This window comes from Boleophthalmus pectinirostris, unplaced genomic scaffold (assembly GCF_026225935.1).
Source record: "Boleophthalmus pectinirostris isolate CB_2022bp ecotype Guang Dong unplaced genomic scaffold, ASM2622593v1 HiC_scaffold_23, whole genome shotgun sequence".
NCBI lineage: Eukaryota > Metazoa > Chordata > Actinopteri > Gobiiformes > Gobiidae > Boleophthalmus > Boleophthalmus pectinirostris.
The window spans coordinates 26,699,236-26,717,432 of NW_026571207.1; the positions used below are offsets into that span (position 1 = coordinate 26,699,236).

Below are 18,197 nucleotides of genomic sequence, written 5' to 3' on the forward strand. Positions count from 1 at the left end.
CCGATTCTGCCTTGCTTTGAAGCGTAGATGGAGAGGGTCTTTTTCCACAGCCAGTCAGCTCTAGGAGAAGCCAGAGAGAGAGTTAGGGGAGGATGCCTTGGATGTGACTGTTCGTGCACTTTCCTTTCGATGGTACATTCTCTATAAAAACCCAGTCTGTAACTTTATATGAGAGGAAACTGGACTACTGTCTTACTGCTTATCAAATACAATGAAAACTTGAAACAGCACAAACAATTGGTATGCATTGGAAACGTGATGTTGATTGGAATTAAAAGGCATTAGTCCAATTTACAAACTTGTGCTATAAATGGATTTGTAAACTTACCGACTGATGGTGAACTTAACTTTGCAAAAATACAACTAATTTGTGGGTGTCAGTCAGATGTTTTATTCCTGTTATGGATACCATTTTGAGCCCATGGATAAATATATTTGATAGTTCGGTGCCATCAAAAGGAATTGCTTCTTTGTAGACAGTTTGTCTCATCCAAGGCATGCGCCCGGTGTAGCTCCTGTCTCACTCTGAGGCCCCTGCTTGGTAAAACCTATGGGTTTACTGTTACTGATATAGTCCAGTACTAACTCATGTGCATCCCCAGTCTCCTGCCTCATTTCAATAGCCACATGCAGGAGTTTTATACTATCACAAAGCCAATGTTGTCATGATCACCACCATGAGATCAACCAATCTCTCTATATCTGTTTCCTAATTATGGTTTTATATTATTTTGAAGAAACCCCGTAAACCTGGCAGTCTTAAAACTGAACGAGCAGGGCCTCTTGGACAAATTGAAAAACAAGTGGTGGTACGACAAGGGAGAGTGCGGCAGCGGGGGCGGGGACTCCAAGGTCAGAGCCAGTTTGATAAACCTGCGGGTAACCCACCACCACCACACGCCCTGTGTGTGTGCGTGTGTGTGTGGGAGGGGGGCTGGGCGAGGGGGGGTAACCGATCCACTGCGAGCGCCAACACAAGGGAACTGCCTGGGGAGGGCATCAGGGGCTGGCCAAGGGAGGATGCACGACCTAAAAATGAAGTAAAATAAATAACTGTGTGTGTTGTGTAATTAAACCTGAAGCTCTTTGGGATTGTTATTTCCAAATGTGAGAGCTCCCTGTTGCACAGAGCGAGCAGTGGGCCGGTTACCCGCTGTGATATATAATACACATCTAACACAGAGAGAAGGAGCTAGATGGAGTATTAACGCATATCACTGTATCTAATGTTATAACCTGTATGTCTGTGCTGTGTGGTGTGACTCTTTCTTTTACAAAGCCACCTCTTTGTACCCTGTATATGCTGCACTTTACTTTCTATTTGAATAACATAAAATAACATGCCATATGTTATTTATGTTATTTCCTTATGTCGGAAGAATTCCAGTAAACCTAGCGGTGTTGAAACTCAATGAGCAAGCCATCTTAGACAAACTGAAAAACAAATGGTGGTACGATAAAGGGGAGTGTGGAGACATGGACTCAGGACGAAAGGTTAGTCTGCGGGACTGTCCCGTCACCTCACATTCAGCACCAGACCATAGGACAGACCTTAGACCTGAGTTCATATGTAAACTTGTGTTTCTTATATTCTCCAATACAGTCTAACACCACTAATACATTCTTAGTAAAGTTCAGACAAGGTCATATATGATCGGAAATGACTTCATCCCTGAGGAGTTTCACCAGTGATTAAGCCTAATGTCCAGATATCTTGCTGCAGATAAACTGGTCCATCACAACTGTGAGAGTACTGGCTTTCCAAGTTGCATTAGAAAGTCATGTCAGGCCAGTGCTGTCTGAGGCAGTTTCAAATATTTTCAGAAATGTTATTCTCATTTTAAAGGCAAATCCATAAACTATTACTGCACACATTTTGAGCATTTCTGCACTCAAATTGTTACACTTACAAACACACATATTGACAGCCATGTTGGTAAATTACTGCTAAAAGACATTTTTTCATGTTTCATACTTGCTGTCAACAGGGGGAGATCTAAGGCAAATATTCCCACTTAAACTAGGGCATTGCTTTTAAAGTGTGTTTTCTTAATCCAGCCATTATAAAACATGATATGAACATGCTAATGTGACCACAAGGATGTTTAAAAGAAAAATGGGCTAAATAAAGCATGATGTGTCAGTTTTATAACTATTCAACCATTTCTTAAACAGTTATTCATCTAAAGTGTTGGAGGTGGTACACTTGTTGAAGACTTGTAGACCTGTAGATTTAGAGGTTGGGATATTGAAGCATAACACCAAGACACATCATAACACCATATCAAATTTAAAGGCCCTCTTTATAGTACTGATGTTATACCTTACATTGTCTACTATGGATGGCTAACATTACCACTGGGAGCTCTCGAGTATATTGCAATTTAGTTTTCCTGTGAACGCATAGTCCACAAGGGAACTACATATGAACCTAAAGGCGTAAAATGCATTTAATATACAGCACTAGTTTGTGGTGGTGATGAAGTCGATTGATACTCTGCAGTGACATCGCTCCGGGGGTGTCCTACATGGTGTTACTGTGGTGGCCCAATGCACACATTATTAAACATAGACAATAAAGTTTAAAGATTGTCTGAAAACTCAACACATTTTCAGGAGCATGCATGGGCCTCTTTAGGTGAGAGTGACTAACTGAAACTAGTCCAATGAGGTTCATTTGGTCTTCCAATAATTCATGTCATCAGTTTCTTTTTTCAGACCAAGAGTTTGTTTACATACCTGACAGTTTCGACTGCTCACTAGCTCTCTTCCTCAGAGTGGACACGTGATGTTGCTGTGATGTGTCCGGTCAGGTGATTTATACAGGTTTGGCGCTATCTTCCTACCAGTGGAGGCAGGAGGTATGAAAACAAACTCTTGGTCTGAAAAAAGAACCTAATAACATAAATTGACTAACTGAAACTGTTGGCTAATACTAGTTAGCTTGTGATTGTAATTTTATGTGTGAGAAATATGTTTAAGAGCACAAATCAGCTCATTTAGTATAGAGGCATTCAATTCTATTCTTTATGGTTAAACTTGAATTTGAGTAACAGTGCTTCAGATTGAGTAGTGCATCACACCTCCAGGAAATGTTGATTATATCAGCTGCAAAGTATCAATACAACATTACATCTCATCATAATCTTAAACAAATAATAATAATTCACTAAATGCACTAAATTCTTCCATTATTTGTAATCCATATCTCAAATCTACACTCTACAGGCTCTTATATAACTGAGTGTACTGTTTTAGGTAATTGGATTATTTTAGCTAAACACTGGATTAGTTGTGTAAATAAGCCCTGGAAGCGGAGTAAATAAAGTTATAATGCAAATAGACAAAGTGAAAGCCTAAGAGTCAGCAGGGGCCTACAGTAATAAACTGAAAAAGTGCGACCTAATCAAAGGGTTTAGAGCAGCATCAGGGAAACTCCTAATCCTAATTGTTCCCTTCCATTAGAGACTTAAAACTGCACGATGTTACACTCTGTGGTTATGGGGCAGACTATTGAAGTTTAGGGAAATTGTGAAATAAGGCGTTAATTACAAACATTTCCAGTGGGATCTCATTTTTAACCTATAATGTGTGTCGCTAAATTAGGTTAAAGTTCATTTAATTATGTGTTTATTATTATAAAACGATTAATGTATTGAAAGTTGTGGATTGTAAGTTGTACTGAAATCTCGTGGTCTATCTCACAAAGCAGTGAAACAAGCTGTCACTGTTAAAACTTCATAATAGAACAATGTATTTTAAATAAATTAGCTAAAATATAGTGGTATAAGTAAAAAGAAGCAAAGTTTTTTTGTTAAAAGAAGTTCATATTTAACATCAGAGTAACTGTATCCCTGAATGGGGTGACGAGGCCTTATAGTTTTGTCCTTTCTTCTATGTCAGTGCTTACGACAGGGTAGACTACTTATTTTACTAAAACACAGTGAAGATCATTGCATTTAAGATTTTATTTATTTATTTATTTTTTTTTTTTTTGGGTCATTTTCCCATTCTGGTCATTTTTTAGGTTTAAAATTTTACTTTTAGGTGGAAATCGTGACATCACATTAGGAAATTCTATTACTGCAACCGAGCAAAACTCAAAAATGACGCAAAAATTATTATTAGATTGTATTTGTCATTATTATTTTGAAATTAATGTTTACAATATCTGTAAACTGTGCCAAATTTTTTGATAAATGTCTCAACTTTTTCAACTTCTCTTTGCAATTTTTTCTCTTTCTGTAATTTCAAAATTAGAGAACCATAAAAATCTGTCACAATGCACTTTAACTTTCAAAACATTAGAAACATATTGAATCTTGCACCTTATCCAAACACACATTCAGTTACAGATTGCAAAGAGAGCGGCTTGATACATTTATATAACATGAATGGAAAAGGGAATAGAAAATATGGCATCTCAGCGCAAATATCCGCCCTGTTAAATCAAACGGCTGACACTGTTTTTAATGAGAAGACAGAGCAATGGCCTTTTCTTCATTTCAGTGCTTTAATTTCCTCTCTTCAAGTAAGTATGAGCTGAAGAAGGACCTTTAAAATCCCCTTTTACAAAGATGGAACCACTGGAATCCTTTACCTACTTCTTTTCGGTCATTTGCTTAACTTTATTTCATTTTTTTATGCATTTTTAGTGAATGTAATATTTAAATAGGCAGCCAGCCAAGAAAGACATTACTTTAAAAACAAAATTGTCAGTACTTAGCTTTTGTCCCCTATCTTGGATATCAAGGGAGATTATATTGAAAAAAGTATTGGACACCAAATTGCAGTGAATTGCTTTGTGAGATAGATTTCTTTCCTGTTTTGTGAGTGCATTTTCTTTGTATTTGTATGTATGTTATTTGTGTGAACTTTGAATGTTTTGTCTGTGTCTCTTAGTGTTTTTCTATGTATTTATATGGTTGTTTTGTATGTATATGACAGTGGTTCTCAAACTGTGCTTCAAAGACTTAATTCAGCGATGGGTGGGTAAATTCAAAATATTTACTTAAAAAACCGAGGACAGTGGTGGAAGAAGTACTCTGTTTTGTTACTTAAGTAAAAAGTACAGATACTGGAGCAAAGAGCAAAGTACCCAGCTTAAGTAAAAATGTCCTTACAGTGTGTTATGTCTTATGTGTATTTTGTTATTAATGTGCTGGGTGCTAATGTGCTTAAAGAGTAAAAAATACATGTATTTTATGCAGATTTTGATATCTAATAAAGCTTCAAATTTAGTGATTTTGATAAAGATTTGTGCTGAAGCTGTAGCTAGAATTTGTACCTAAATGCAGTACTTTTACTTCATTACGTTCCACCACTGCCCAGGGTTTTTATTTGTTATTTATTTATTTTTTTTTTTATGTTCTACTGTTTAACCCAATACACTGTTCTAAATGAATCCTATGTTTAGTTCCAGTTTCACTGTAATACAGTTTTTTCAGACACCAAAACACTTACATCCCAAAACAGATCTTAGCGATGTATCAACCTCTTTGGTGTTGCGATCAATAGAGTGATAATTAAATGTAGACGGTGCTTATGACAAAGTGCTGCTTTAATATATATATGGGAGGGGGGGGGTCATTTCCTCATTTACAAGAACAATAGTCAGTTACTTCAGCTTTACCCCAATACAATTATGCCATTTTAGATCAAACATTTGAGAACCACTATGTGTGTGTCTATTGTCTCTGCTGATATCTCTGTGTGTAAGCTTGTCTGTATGTCTTTATGAACTGCTCTCCCCCGTCTCTCCCCTCGTCTCTCCCTCTCCAGGACAAGACGAGCGCTCTGAGCCTCAGTAACGTGGCTGGCGTGTTCTACATCCTGATTGGTGGTTTGGGTTTGGCCATGCTGGTGGCTCTGGTGGAGTTCTGCTACAAGTCTCGGACCGAATCCCGCCGAATGAAGGTGTCGACCGCGAGAGCTGCTGCCGCCACAGCCGCTCAGGCCTTTCACTGCTCAGCCTTAGACAGTGGTGCTAGCGCCCCCTACACAGAGCTGCAGAGCTACGGCCTGTACGCCAACAACACTGTTAAGATATAAGGGCAGAGCTAACAGCTATGGGGTAGGAAACGCTGTGTTCAAGCCTTCATGATGATGATGATGATGATGCTACTGCTGCTCACCCGTCCATCTAACCGTGCAGAGCCAAAATGGCGTCCACTGCAAGCAACGCTCTCCTGTACCTCTGTCACCACTCGTCCTCGTCACTGACCTCGTAGTCTTGTCCATCACTTGATTTAAAATTGCCCTTATGCCATTCAGTTTCATTTAGTTCTGTGGATGTATAGGCAGTGCTACTTAAAACCCACTTTGAGAAAACTGTTAACTCTGAAGTGAGTGTGGGCCTGTCTTTGTAAGCTCCTTATCCTTAAATATAGAGATCAATCTTTGGCTACTTAGAGCCAAATTTTGCTCTTTGCAGTCATTTTCAGATTCGTGAGGAAGGAACAAAGAAAGAAAAGTTCTGGCTAGATGGCAAACTTTGCAATGTAATAAGCACTTTGAAAATCTCCCCATTGTTCATATATAGAGCTGGCATTTTACACTTCTACACAATTCTAATGCAGTGGCAGTTATATTGATTGTAATAACCAGTAACCATGGTTTTTAGCAACCCAGCAGTGCAGGTGTAAGGGCAATTTGAATCACAGTGGTACATATCTCTCTACCTCGTCTCCTCGCTCTCCTCTTTTCGCTGACTGTCTTTGCAAAGCAGGGCCATTGTGGTGACCATCCTTTATCTGTCTGCCATAAGACTGGAGCCTGGCGGCTCATGTGTCATCACTGCTTTAACACAGTCTAACTCCAACTGTTGCATTTTCAGAAGAACAAAAGCAGTGATGGGAAAGTTGGGATGAAGTGTCCAATGTAAATAAAACACAATGCAAAAACTATAACTATACTAACTATAAATCATTTACAATAGATCATGAATAAAAACCTGTAACTCTGAAATAACATCATACCTGATTGAATGTGAGATAGAATGGTTGTCTGTCTATATGTCTTTGTGTCAACCCTGCCACTCTTTGACTTAAGTATCCCACCCGAGGCCCAAAATTTCAGGGGTATTGCTGGGTGACATCATCACATTCTGTAAGCCAATATTATTTAATACAGCTGGGGGCAGCTAAAATTATTACAGTTGAAATGCTGATGTCTGTTCTAATGAAAAAAAAAACAACAAAAAAACAGTGTGTACTATGTTCAGACTGCAGCCTGAAGTGACCCAAATCCGATATTTTTTGCCCCTATGCGACCTGTCTGTGTCTTTTAATGACACAGATCTGATTTTTTCAAATGCAACCCAGGCTACTTGGATATGTGCTCCTAAAACCGATACATATCCGATCCTTTGACTTGCATCTTCAGTTTGAACCGGCAGGTCGCATTCATCCCGCCTACACATCACAAACGTACACAAATGTCCTTCTTGTCATACGAAAATTGTGTCTGAACTCCGTGTTAGCGAAGCAGCGAAGCACATAGCAATCCCATCACTCTTGGCTGCAACTTCGCACCCACATGTTCCTTTCTACGGACGCTGCTGCCACTGCCTTCTCCTTCTCAATCTCCTCCTTAAAACAAATAAGTTGTACATGTTCTGGCTCCGATACGACAGCGACTTTAAAATGGCCAGGTGCTCAGTGCTAGCGTCCATGTTTAGGCGACTTCCTCGTGTCGTGTCGTGTTCTCCAATGCGCATGCGGGACACTTTTGGGGCATTTAAATTTCACACTGGAGATCACATACAAGTCACATTTAACTGGAAATGTGACAACCTCGCAAAAAAAATCCGAATTGAGCATTAAGCCCTGCAGTCTGAACAATAGAAACGATTAGGTTCAGGATTTTACCTTTTGGATATTTCAGCTGAAAGTACATTGTAATCAACAGAATAAACTGTCTCTTGGCCCATCTGGGAGTATCTCAAGAATCTCAACACCATCAATGCATTAATCAGTATGGACCTCATGCATCTAGAATAAATATTTATATGACTATTTGATAGGGACAGAACAAAACTAATTTCTGCAGTGTTATGTGTAACTCTTGCCACGTCCATAGGCCATTGAGCTCGGAGTTCATTTGTAGACCTGGCCCCCAAAACAAGTATGACAACAATCAATACACGGACATGCATATATAATCATCATATATCTCATACATACATATTGCACTGAATAAAGGGAAAGGAGAAAGTGAAGTCCCAGAAAATGTCAAACAGAACAAAGAATCAGATTGTCACTAAAAAGATTTTCTCATCTCATGTTGTGGAAATTAGAGTGTTGCAACATGAAAGTACAAATAAGCAAATAAGCATCAGAAAAGTGTTTAATTTGATTTGGAATTAATGACCAGGTTTGTCATTGTTTTTGTTGTGTTTACCTCGATGAAGCAGTACTTTATGGTTAGGTGTGGTTTGTTGTGAATGAGATAGTTTAGTATTTAAAGTGATTTGCAAACTCTTTCAATATGTTTTCATTCACATTTAACACATCGTCCCAACTTTTCTTCTGAAATTGTCTGTCACTTATAAATGTACCGTACGATTGAACCACTCCTTCAACACCTGATTTTCCTTTTAGCCATTTAGATAATTTCAACAGCCAAATCTGATTTTCTCTTCTCACATCAAAGGCCCACTCAACCCCTCATGCGCACTCCACAAAAATAAACACAAACGCAATAACAAGGAAAAAATATTGTTAGATTTTGATTTTAGCGGGGGAATGTGCACCTGATATCCCTGTATGCGGTTTGGCTCGTAAGGAAAAACATGGCTCCAATCGTAAAGACTCACCAGTTGCTTCACATTACACTTTGCTTTGCCCAATTGAATCAGTCCAAATTGGCAGACCAACACAGAAAACCCACACACACACACACAAGTCCATGCACACATCGTTAGAGCCGTTTCTCCAGCTCAGAGCCTGCTAGGATTTCAACTGGGGAGTGAAAACAACTTCTGCTCTGCACCATTTACAAACTAGGACAATGCTCAGAATTGGTCACTGAAACGATTTAACCGCCTCAAATGTCCGGTTATATTTTCACGTATAATAGCCAATTTGAACACAGGCCTAGCTTGTCTTGCAAGGCTAGTAGTGCCCTGTAGAGAATGAAATTGACAGTTGAAGCCAGTCTATTCTAGTTATAACATTCATGGAGTTATTCACGTTAACGGCCACCAACTTTTTTTTTTTGGCGCTGCTTTATAATAGCTACACCTTGCCCCATTTGCCCTAAGCAAGCAACATTTGAGTATTTGAGTAAAAACACAAAATTGAGTCTCCGTGTTAGAATGTTGTTACCTCTTCAAAAATATTCCTGGAGTTGTGTTCCTGTTCCCGGTTTTTGTTTCGTTCATACATGTTTGAGTAACCCTTAATTATTAGTCTATCTACATCTGCAAAACTCAAAATACTCTGTTCCACCCTGTGATGTCATGAAGCGGTAAGTTTCAAGTCAACTTTGTTCAGTAGACGTTGGCAATTCCAGGGATGAATATATCCACATGATTCTGGTGAAGATGTGTGGAGTTTAAAAACACAGTGGAGGACTTCCTGTATTACCACATGACATCATAAAGTGGAAAGGAATGTTTTCTTCTTTGAGACAAGAACTGAGCTTAAATATGCAAGATTTGTGTGTTAAACTTGTGTGAATGAAACAAAACACAACTCGGGGATGTTTTTAGTTGAGGAAACAACATTAGGCTAATCAAGGTGTAGTTCTTGTAGAGTGGTAACAAAATACTTTTCTGAAAATATTCTGAAACCCCCAAAAAACTGAAATAAATTACCATGGAGTACAAGCACCACAAACAAATAGATCTGCCTCCAGTTTTTAGATTTTAGCTGTAATGCTTTCTATATCTGATCAAACGAATCCAAACATGATCAGAAATACGAAAGCCACTGTCCAAAACGTAGCACCATCTTAACCGTGTTTTCCATTTTCCTTTTTTATAGCAATCCATAAACGACGCCATGCGCTGCTCCACACTGACCAGGATGAGCGGGAATGGGAACGGGGGCGAGAACGGACGAATCCTCACCCACGACTTCCCCAAAACGGTCCAGACCCTGCCCTGTATGAGCCACACTGCCAGCATGGGACTAGGTGCGTCTGGAATGTGATCTGTGGACGATATCTGCTGGCGATGGGGGATTACACAGGGTGGGAATCTACGAGGAGACTTTAAACAACCTCAAAATCAAACACGGATGCCCCGATTCTGGCCCAATTCTGGCTGTCCTGCTCTCGCCCACTACTTCAAGACTATACTGCCAAAACGCGTTCTTAAACCCGCTCCCTACGTCGAACTATACAATGAAAAACTTGCACCATTTTTCTAAGTGTTTGGAAAAGAGATGACAAAAAAGCAAGGCGAAGTGTGTTGCAATAAAGAAGCCGCTATTCAAGGTTTTTGAATTTTTTACAGTGTTCATAAGTGTGACAAAAACTTTCAAAATTTCAATGGAGCTGTTGATGTTAGTCATGTGTGTGCAATATGTCCACCTCCACTGCTGACTCTTGACTACCTAGATGCTGTCCAAAATGGCGGATGGATCTTTGCACATATGCTAAAGGCGAAGGAGGAGGATCAACTACTCAACACTTGGGACTGCTATTGTCATTGGATATTGCTTCTAGACACTCTCTCACCACCCCACCATTGCAGAAGGATGCTTTGTGTAGCATAGTTTAAAGTGCATATGACAGGTTTTGACGATTCTCGAGTTTTGACTCTATTTGGTGAGTTAAAACCTGCTGTAAATATAAATAATAGTTTTACACCAGTCAAGAAGTAATTCACCAAGAAAATATGAGTTCTATTTTAGAGAGTCCCATGTTGATGACGTCACACTGGGAGGATTCTGTCCAAAGGTTTGACACAATTTACACAATTTTTATTTTTTTTTTCTACTCAATTATTATTATTATTATTATTTTATGTGTCAAGTCATAGCTCCTGTGTACATTAAAGGAGTTTCAGCCCAGTGTACTACATGGAGGCTAGGTGCTTTTCAGGTTGGGGGTCCGCTGTAATGTTCCACAATATGGTATTAAACTCATATTAGATGCATTTTTTTCAATTAGGGGTGTTTTTATGGCTCAGAAATACCTGTGAAATCATGCATTCTGATTGAGTGGGGGCGCCTCTTCACAGATCTCACCTGTAAATTGGCCTGGCGGTGTCTCCCGCTTGCGTCTATGGAGATTGACAAGTTTAACCCCATACTTTGGAACATTGCAGGCAAAGCAATAACATCTCCATGGAAACAAGTAACTGGCAGGCCCTCTACCAGAAAAGTTGATGTACAACAAGAAAGTAAAATCAAACCTAAAAAATAGGAACAAAAACAGGTAAAGATATTGTAAAATGTTGTTGTCAGATCTTAAATATAATCTTAACTATTGTTTGTTTGTTTGTTTGTTTGTTTTTTCAGGCCTGTCATTTGCACTTTAACTCCGTTGGTTTACATGAGTCATTTTTGCGCAACTAAGGAGGCAGTGGTGTGTGAATACATGGATTGCTGCTACCACCTCATTCGACACACCATGCCTTGTCCCTGTGCCATATCATTGTAACTTGCACACAAATATACATTGTTGCTACAGATGATAGAGATTATATGTGATTTAAGGGTTGAAAGAGAAGGATCCAAGATTGGCACGTATTTGTACAGTACTGACCACACACTGTATTCTACTGTTGTGACATTCATAAGCATTCATTAACAAGAGGTTTGTTACATGCACAAGTTTTATAGATACAAGATTGAAAGGAGGTCTACAAACTCAACTCTGAAAATAGTTTGTAAAATGTGAATAAAACACATTTGCTATCAAAATAAAACTTTTTTAGCTGCTTTTCTGTTTTATCAGTTGATACTTTGCAGCTGATGTCAAGTCATCAAGATTCCCTGGGGTTGTGAAGCTGAACTGTAGACTCTGCTTTGTCTAAAGCTCTGTTAAACTTTAATCTGATCTTTATTTTACCACAATCTGACCAGAAATAATTGGAACTACAACAAGCCTTTCACACAAAATGACAGTCACAAACTCCTAAACAGGATCAAGAACTCTAGAACTAATTGCAGTCTCCTGAAAATGTGCTGCTTACTGTACATCCATTTTTCTTGAGTTTTCAGACAATTTAAAAACTTTTTGGACTGCGTTTGCTAATGTGTACATTGCGTCACCACGGTACCTCCTAAACACTCCACCATTAGAGATAAATGCAGAACCCCCAGCGTGACGTTGCTGCAAAGTATCAATCATGTATGTAGAGAAGCTGAGAAAACAAAATTTTCTGTTTAAAAAGGGGAAAAAAGAGTCAGCTAATATTGAAATTGGTAATATTCCAGATACATTTTCGTTTTACAAAGGAATGGCATTATTAGTATTGGATTTTCAAAAGCTTCGCTACCCTAAAATACGCTGTTTTTATCTGAGTCATTTAATTCTATGTATGTAATCACTACATTGGCTGTATCAGACAAAGAATAAGCCATATGAATCATCGTCCTCTGCGCTTAATCCTGTTTATGTTTGTTTTGAGTGAGTTTAATGATGCAAACAAAACCACCTTCGGTTTTATTCACATTTTACACAGCATCACAACTTTATCATACTTGAGTGAGCATCTCCAGGCTCATAACAAGATGAACAGAGAGCACCCACTTTGAGGAAGGTGCCATATTCTCAGCAGATTGTGTAGTGGGCGACCTATAAAAGAGAACTTGGCCTCCTTTCTTTCTCTCTCTCTCTTTCTTTCTCCCTCCCTCTAGCTGTCTCTCTGTCTACTCCAGAAAACAGGAAGGCTTTGTGGGATTGGTAGATTTGCCGAAATATTTGAGTTTATACAGAGGAACCCTGAGTTCTGCTGTAGAGGGCTCTGCTTTCAGATCTTATCAAACAAACTGGACTCAAACTGTCATGACCTGGATAATGGAGAGTGCTGTAGAAAGTGGGATTTTGAAGGAAATATTACAAAAACATGTTATTTATGTTTACATACATTTGATGTGGATGTGCATTTCAGGGGCATTTCTGTCAGGTACAAATATACTGACATTAAGGATACTGGCAAAGGTGAACATCAGACAGAATATTAAATACACAATTTACAAAAATGCCTTTAGAAATCAACAAATACAGATAAAGTGTGTTTTTGCTGCTAGATTTTGTCAAGCCCTTCATCTCTTTCAAATATCAAAGATTTGGCTTTCTCCTGTTGGTCTTTTTAAAAACAGTTTTGCCAGACATTCTACAAAGTGCCACTTATACGATTAAGTTACAATTTAAAGTAGTAATTTAAAAGTGTGCACTGTTCCACACTATGGCATTAAATTAACTTGTTTTTGTTTATTTTATTGCATGTTTTACCACCAAAAAAACTTGCATTCTTACTGTGAGTGGGCCCACCTCTCCGTAGATCTAACCTGTAACTTTTAACATTTAGTGCGATACTGTGGAACATTCTAAAGAAAGCAATGACATTTGGAGACAAGCAGGTGGTGGACCCTTCACCAGAAAAGTTATTTAGTGCACATATCCTTTACCAAAAGAAAGAAAAAATCATTATAATCACCAACAATGACAGTAATTTCTACCATGAAATGCACTTTACATCACATTCTGTTAATGCTGTCTATTTTAGAGTTTATTTTTAGGTCACACTGCTGCTAGAGTTTCATTGCCTGCTTAAAATGCATATAGTTTTATCATTTAATTTCAAAATGTTACCAAATTATAACAGAATAATATACGGTCCAAGTTTACGGAAAGCAGGCATATTTCAAGATGTAAATACAAGGCTTTTCACAGTAGGATGTTAGTTCTTCCTCCGGCCATCCTCCTCCATCAGTGCTTCTCCTCGGTTCTTTTGTTCGGTTCCTTTCCTCGCTGCCTGTCTCCTACTTCCTTCTCTTCTGCGTCTTCTCGCTGATGTTGTAACAAAAGTAAGACACAGCACAGTGACATCCAGTGGAGGCTTTACCTTTGAAAAGATATGTTTTATAATGCCATAACTGATTTGTAAATGGACTTCATGTTTGTGATATACAGAAGAACTGGGAGACCAGATTATTGTTTCTGTTGCACTTTGAATAGTGTAAAAAATAATAAAAAATAAACTTGCAGAGAGACTGGTGTTGAATTGTACACGCTAATGTTGTTTTGAGGCAGAATTTTCGGTTCATTTTGAAAAACCTCTTGGTGTTTTTAAGTGCTTGGATTTTAACCCCATTTGAATATTTCTTTGTTGGTTTATTTACTTTGTTTACATGTTTGCTGTTTCTTTTTTTGAAATGATAGTCAATACATAGCTACTATTAGGAGATTTGAGAAATAAATATTCTTTTTCTAACCAAAGTGTCCTGGAAGGAAGTCATCATGCTTTTGTAACAGAATAAAAGAATAAATCAACATTTGCCCCACTTTTTTCTATATTAAGCATGTACAAAAATTGTATATGCTACTTTTAAAAAAAAACAAATCAACTTTTGAAAGCCATTCTCAGCTTCCAAATCACTAAAACACTAGATTTCTTTAGTAAGATTCATCTTGTCTGTAGTCAATAGTGTGAGTTTCCTTGACATGTCTGGGCTGCTAGCTCTGAGACACCTTCACAACTGTCACTGGTCTCCGTGGTGACGTGTCTCAGATCCGCTGTTGTTACTTCCTGAGGCGTGGTCAGTCTGAGTGAGCGAGTGGGTCCATCAAGTTGACCACTGGAGAGAGGTGTGTGGTTTTGACTTCCTTGTCAAAGCCTGTTGTTGTGTCCTTAGGCAAGACACTTCACCCACATTGCCTAGAATGCCCTTCTTGTCTTGACTCTTGGCGAGGGCAGGCACTCCTCTCCTGCCCTCTCTTATCTTCAACTTCTTTGCCTCTCTGTCTCGTCTAATCTAGTGCCTTATACGTTTGGGAGACTCTCTCCTCTCTGATCTCCAAACCTAAATTAACTATGGATTTGATAACTTGGTCTCCAAACACAATTAACACATTTTCTCAGTGAACCTGGATGCCCCCCCCCCCCAGCCTTCCATGGAGGGCACAGAAGACATTTGCCTATTTGAAACCATGATTACAGGTCTTTTGCTGATTTGATTAGGCATGGTCCTGATTTTTCAGATTTCCGAGGCAGCATTTCAACGCCCCATTTGGCAGCCTGGACTGATTGAAATGGGAGGTAAAGCTACAAACTCTCAAACTGTCACTATGAGCCTGGTTCTGGAAGGTTCGGTTGCCTCACACAGTATTTTAGAAAACATCATGGAAAAGTTAGTAGTCATCAATCGCAGGTTAGATAGGACTATGGCCTTGGAGCGCAGTACTGGTAACATCTCAGAGAGACTGGAAACTTTACAAAGGGGGGGTGAGCAGACCTTGAGACCAAGAGAGACAATCAGAGCTGTTGTGGAAAAGGGCGCAGCTGCTTAACCCAGAACCAAAACAACCCGAATCTTATCTTATTGGCCTCCCCCAGCCAGAACCGGTCTTGGCCAAGGCGGGTATCAACGTGCTCAGGAGAGACAGGGAAGGACTCTCCTCCTCCCCCACACTTCCTCTACACCTTCACAGCTTTGCCCCACCCAGCGCGGTGGGTAGGTCTGTTGTATCCAGCACCATGTGGCTGCAGGATCCTGAAGGCTGTTTGCATACGCTGAGTCAACTCAACTCTCCTGCCCTCCCCGGTTGCAAGTCTAGTTGTTATGTCTGTACTGCATTTTGATTATGTGCTGATGTCGCGGAGGTGGGTTTTTTTTTTGGTTTGGTTCCATACTATGCTTCCATAAGGGGCACGGTCTGGGGGCTGTTCTATTTTTTTTCTCCTCGCCCTATCCTCATGTTATGCTGTGTTCTTTTCCTCCTCTGCTACCTGTCTTCCGGTCCATGTCTAGTACCCCCATGTTCTGTGTTTTTAAATGTACGGATGGGGTAACAGGTCCAATTTCGATTCCTTTGTATGTCTTGTACATGTGAAGAAATTGACGAATAAAGGCATTCATTCATTCATTCGTTTAATGAAAGTGGTATGTGAGTGTGACTATTGAGTATGCACAATAGTATCTTACAACTACTGAGTGTGGAGTGAGTGAATAATGCACAAAATTGTGAACTGACTTGGAGCTAATGCATTATTTTACTCTTTGTTGTCTCCATTGGCTTATATTTCCTCTGCATTTGACCCATCCTTCACTCAACGCCCTTTCAGAGTTTTAGAACTGGATGACTCCAGAGAAGCTCCTGTGGACCCATTTCCAGATGTTGAGCCAGGTTCATGATCAAGAACAGCTGAAGGATGACAGGCGTGCATGTTTTCAGTTGACAAGGGAAACTGGAGCCCAGATGTGGGGTGAACCATACAACCCACTACATTTACAAATCATGAGGCACTTGTCTAAGCCAAATAATCTTCCGCATAGACAAGACAGAACCCTTGATGCAGACATGTCAAACTCAGGCCCCAGGGCCAAATTTGGCCCGTGATATAATTATATTTGACCCGCAAGACCATATCAAATATGTATTAGAGCTGGCCCGCCGGCTACAGACAGGCTATAGAGACATTATTTATTTAAAATGTTCTTATTATTTTATATTATGCTTGTTCTTGATTCAGTGTTTAAGCAAAACTATTATTAAACATGTATTATAATATGAAAAGGTTTAACATTACATATCTTGAAAGAAGAGAAAACATGCAGATGTGGTTGAAATTTTTCAATAAATATTTAGTTTGGCCCAAGACTTAGTGCCAGTGTTTAATTGTGGCCCTCTGTGAATTTGAGTTTGATGCCTCTGCCTTGATGCTTCTGGATTTGACATTTCTCAATTTTCTGCAGTTTTGCACATACTGTCTGTCATATATCTTCACATACACTTTGGGGAAATGGGACATGACTTCATCCTTTTCCACTTGTAGTCTTAAATGTGCCTGAGGAGTCTGAAAGGGGAGCAGCCTTCCGAAAAATCACCTCTTGCTCTGTGTCTTTGTAAGAGCCAAATGCCACAGTGGCACGAGCTCCAGACAATTAGAACTCTGTGCTTGTGTCGACCTAATGGCCCTCGTCAGGTTCTACACTGAACAGAGCAATCGCTGCATCAGCCCTCCCTATGACTTGCATTTCTCTCTGAATGTTTTGCACTGACATGAACATTAGCCTGTGCGAATGGAGGTGAGAGACGGTGCACACAGACTATTAGCAAGGTAGAAAGGGAAACGAAAAGATAGTTTTAGAATTTGAAATGTAGATGGAGTCAGAATACCTGCTGAACTATTGCATAGAGTAATCTGGAAAGCTTCTTGTTAAAACAGCAATTGCCATTTTGAGAACACAGTGAAACTTGTCACATAGCTGAATATAGTATCAAAATCTTTCAAGAAATCATTTCCCTATATATTACTGGAAGTGGAAAAAAGTGCACAACAGAGTATGCAAAGGAAATATCCAATTTCTGCTAAATTATTTGTTGCTTATCCATTTTTAATACTGATTCAATGATCTCATATACAGTATTTTTCGGACTATAAGTTGCACTTTTTTCATGGTTTGAGTGGTCCTGTGACTTATATTCTGGTGCGACTTGTATATTATAATTTTCACACTGACAGCCATGAGAGGGCGCTCTAGGCTTGTGTGCGAGTTTTCTGTGCATGTGTCCTGCAGAAAAAGCTGCTGTCCTGCTGGAAGTACTGAAATATGCAGCCGAAAACAGTAATAGAGCAACAGAAATACATTTTGGAGTGAGCAAGAAACTTGTGAGGTACTGAAGGAAAGCAGGGATGGAGAACACAGCTTCACTGTAACCGGGCGGGTGCGCCATGCAACTTTCTTGGAAGTCATTGGAAGGATCGACAAAGCCTGGACTTCAGTGACAACCAAAACCATCCTGTCGGGATTCAGAAAGGCCAAAATAATTCTAACTGGAACTGATGCTGAGTCTGATGACAGCTACACAGAAGAGGAAGCAGCACTCCGTTTACCTTCTAGAGGTCATGGAGTTGCTCAGAAGTGAAGAATTCAATGGATTTAGTGATTTGGAGTGAGATGGTGAGTTTGGTCAATTTATGTTCTGTTGTTTACGCTGTAGTTATCAGAATAGCTGTTCATATGTGACGTTAACATCCTGTTGTTCTCTGTTCTATTGTTATTACTTTAACTTGC

The 18,197-nt window shown here is 39.3% G+C and overlaps 1 protein-coding gene across 5 annotated transcripts in view; it reads left to right on the forward strand.

The window, feature by feature from the left end:
• Positions 1 to 10,154, forward strand: part of gria1a (glutamate receptor, ionotropic, AMPA 1a) — a 130,950-nt gene extending 120,796 nt beyond the window's left edge. For 4 of the 5 annotated variants that reach the window (XM_020927322.2, XM_055159102.1, XM_055159104.1 and 1 more), the window contains 3 exons: positions 738 to 852; positions 5,782 to 5,916; positions 9,987 to 10,154. In XM_020927322.2, the coding sequence (XP_020782981.1) occupies positions 738 to 852; positions 5,782 to 5,916; positions 9,987 to 10,154 (418 nt within the window). Of the gene's footprint in view, positions 1 to 737; positions 853 to 1,379; positions 1,495 to 5,781; positions 5,917 to 9,986 lie in introns of all 5 variants that reach the window. The other variant, XM_055159103.1, reaches the window with a different exon arrangement.
• Positions 10,155 to 18,197: the final 8,043 nt, after the last annotated feature.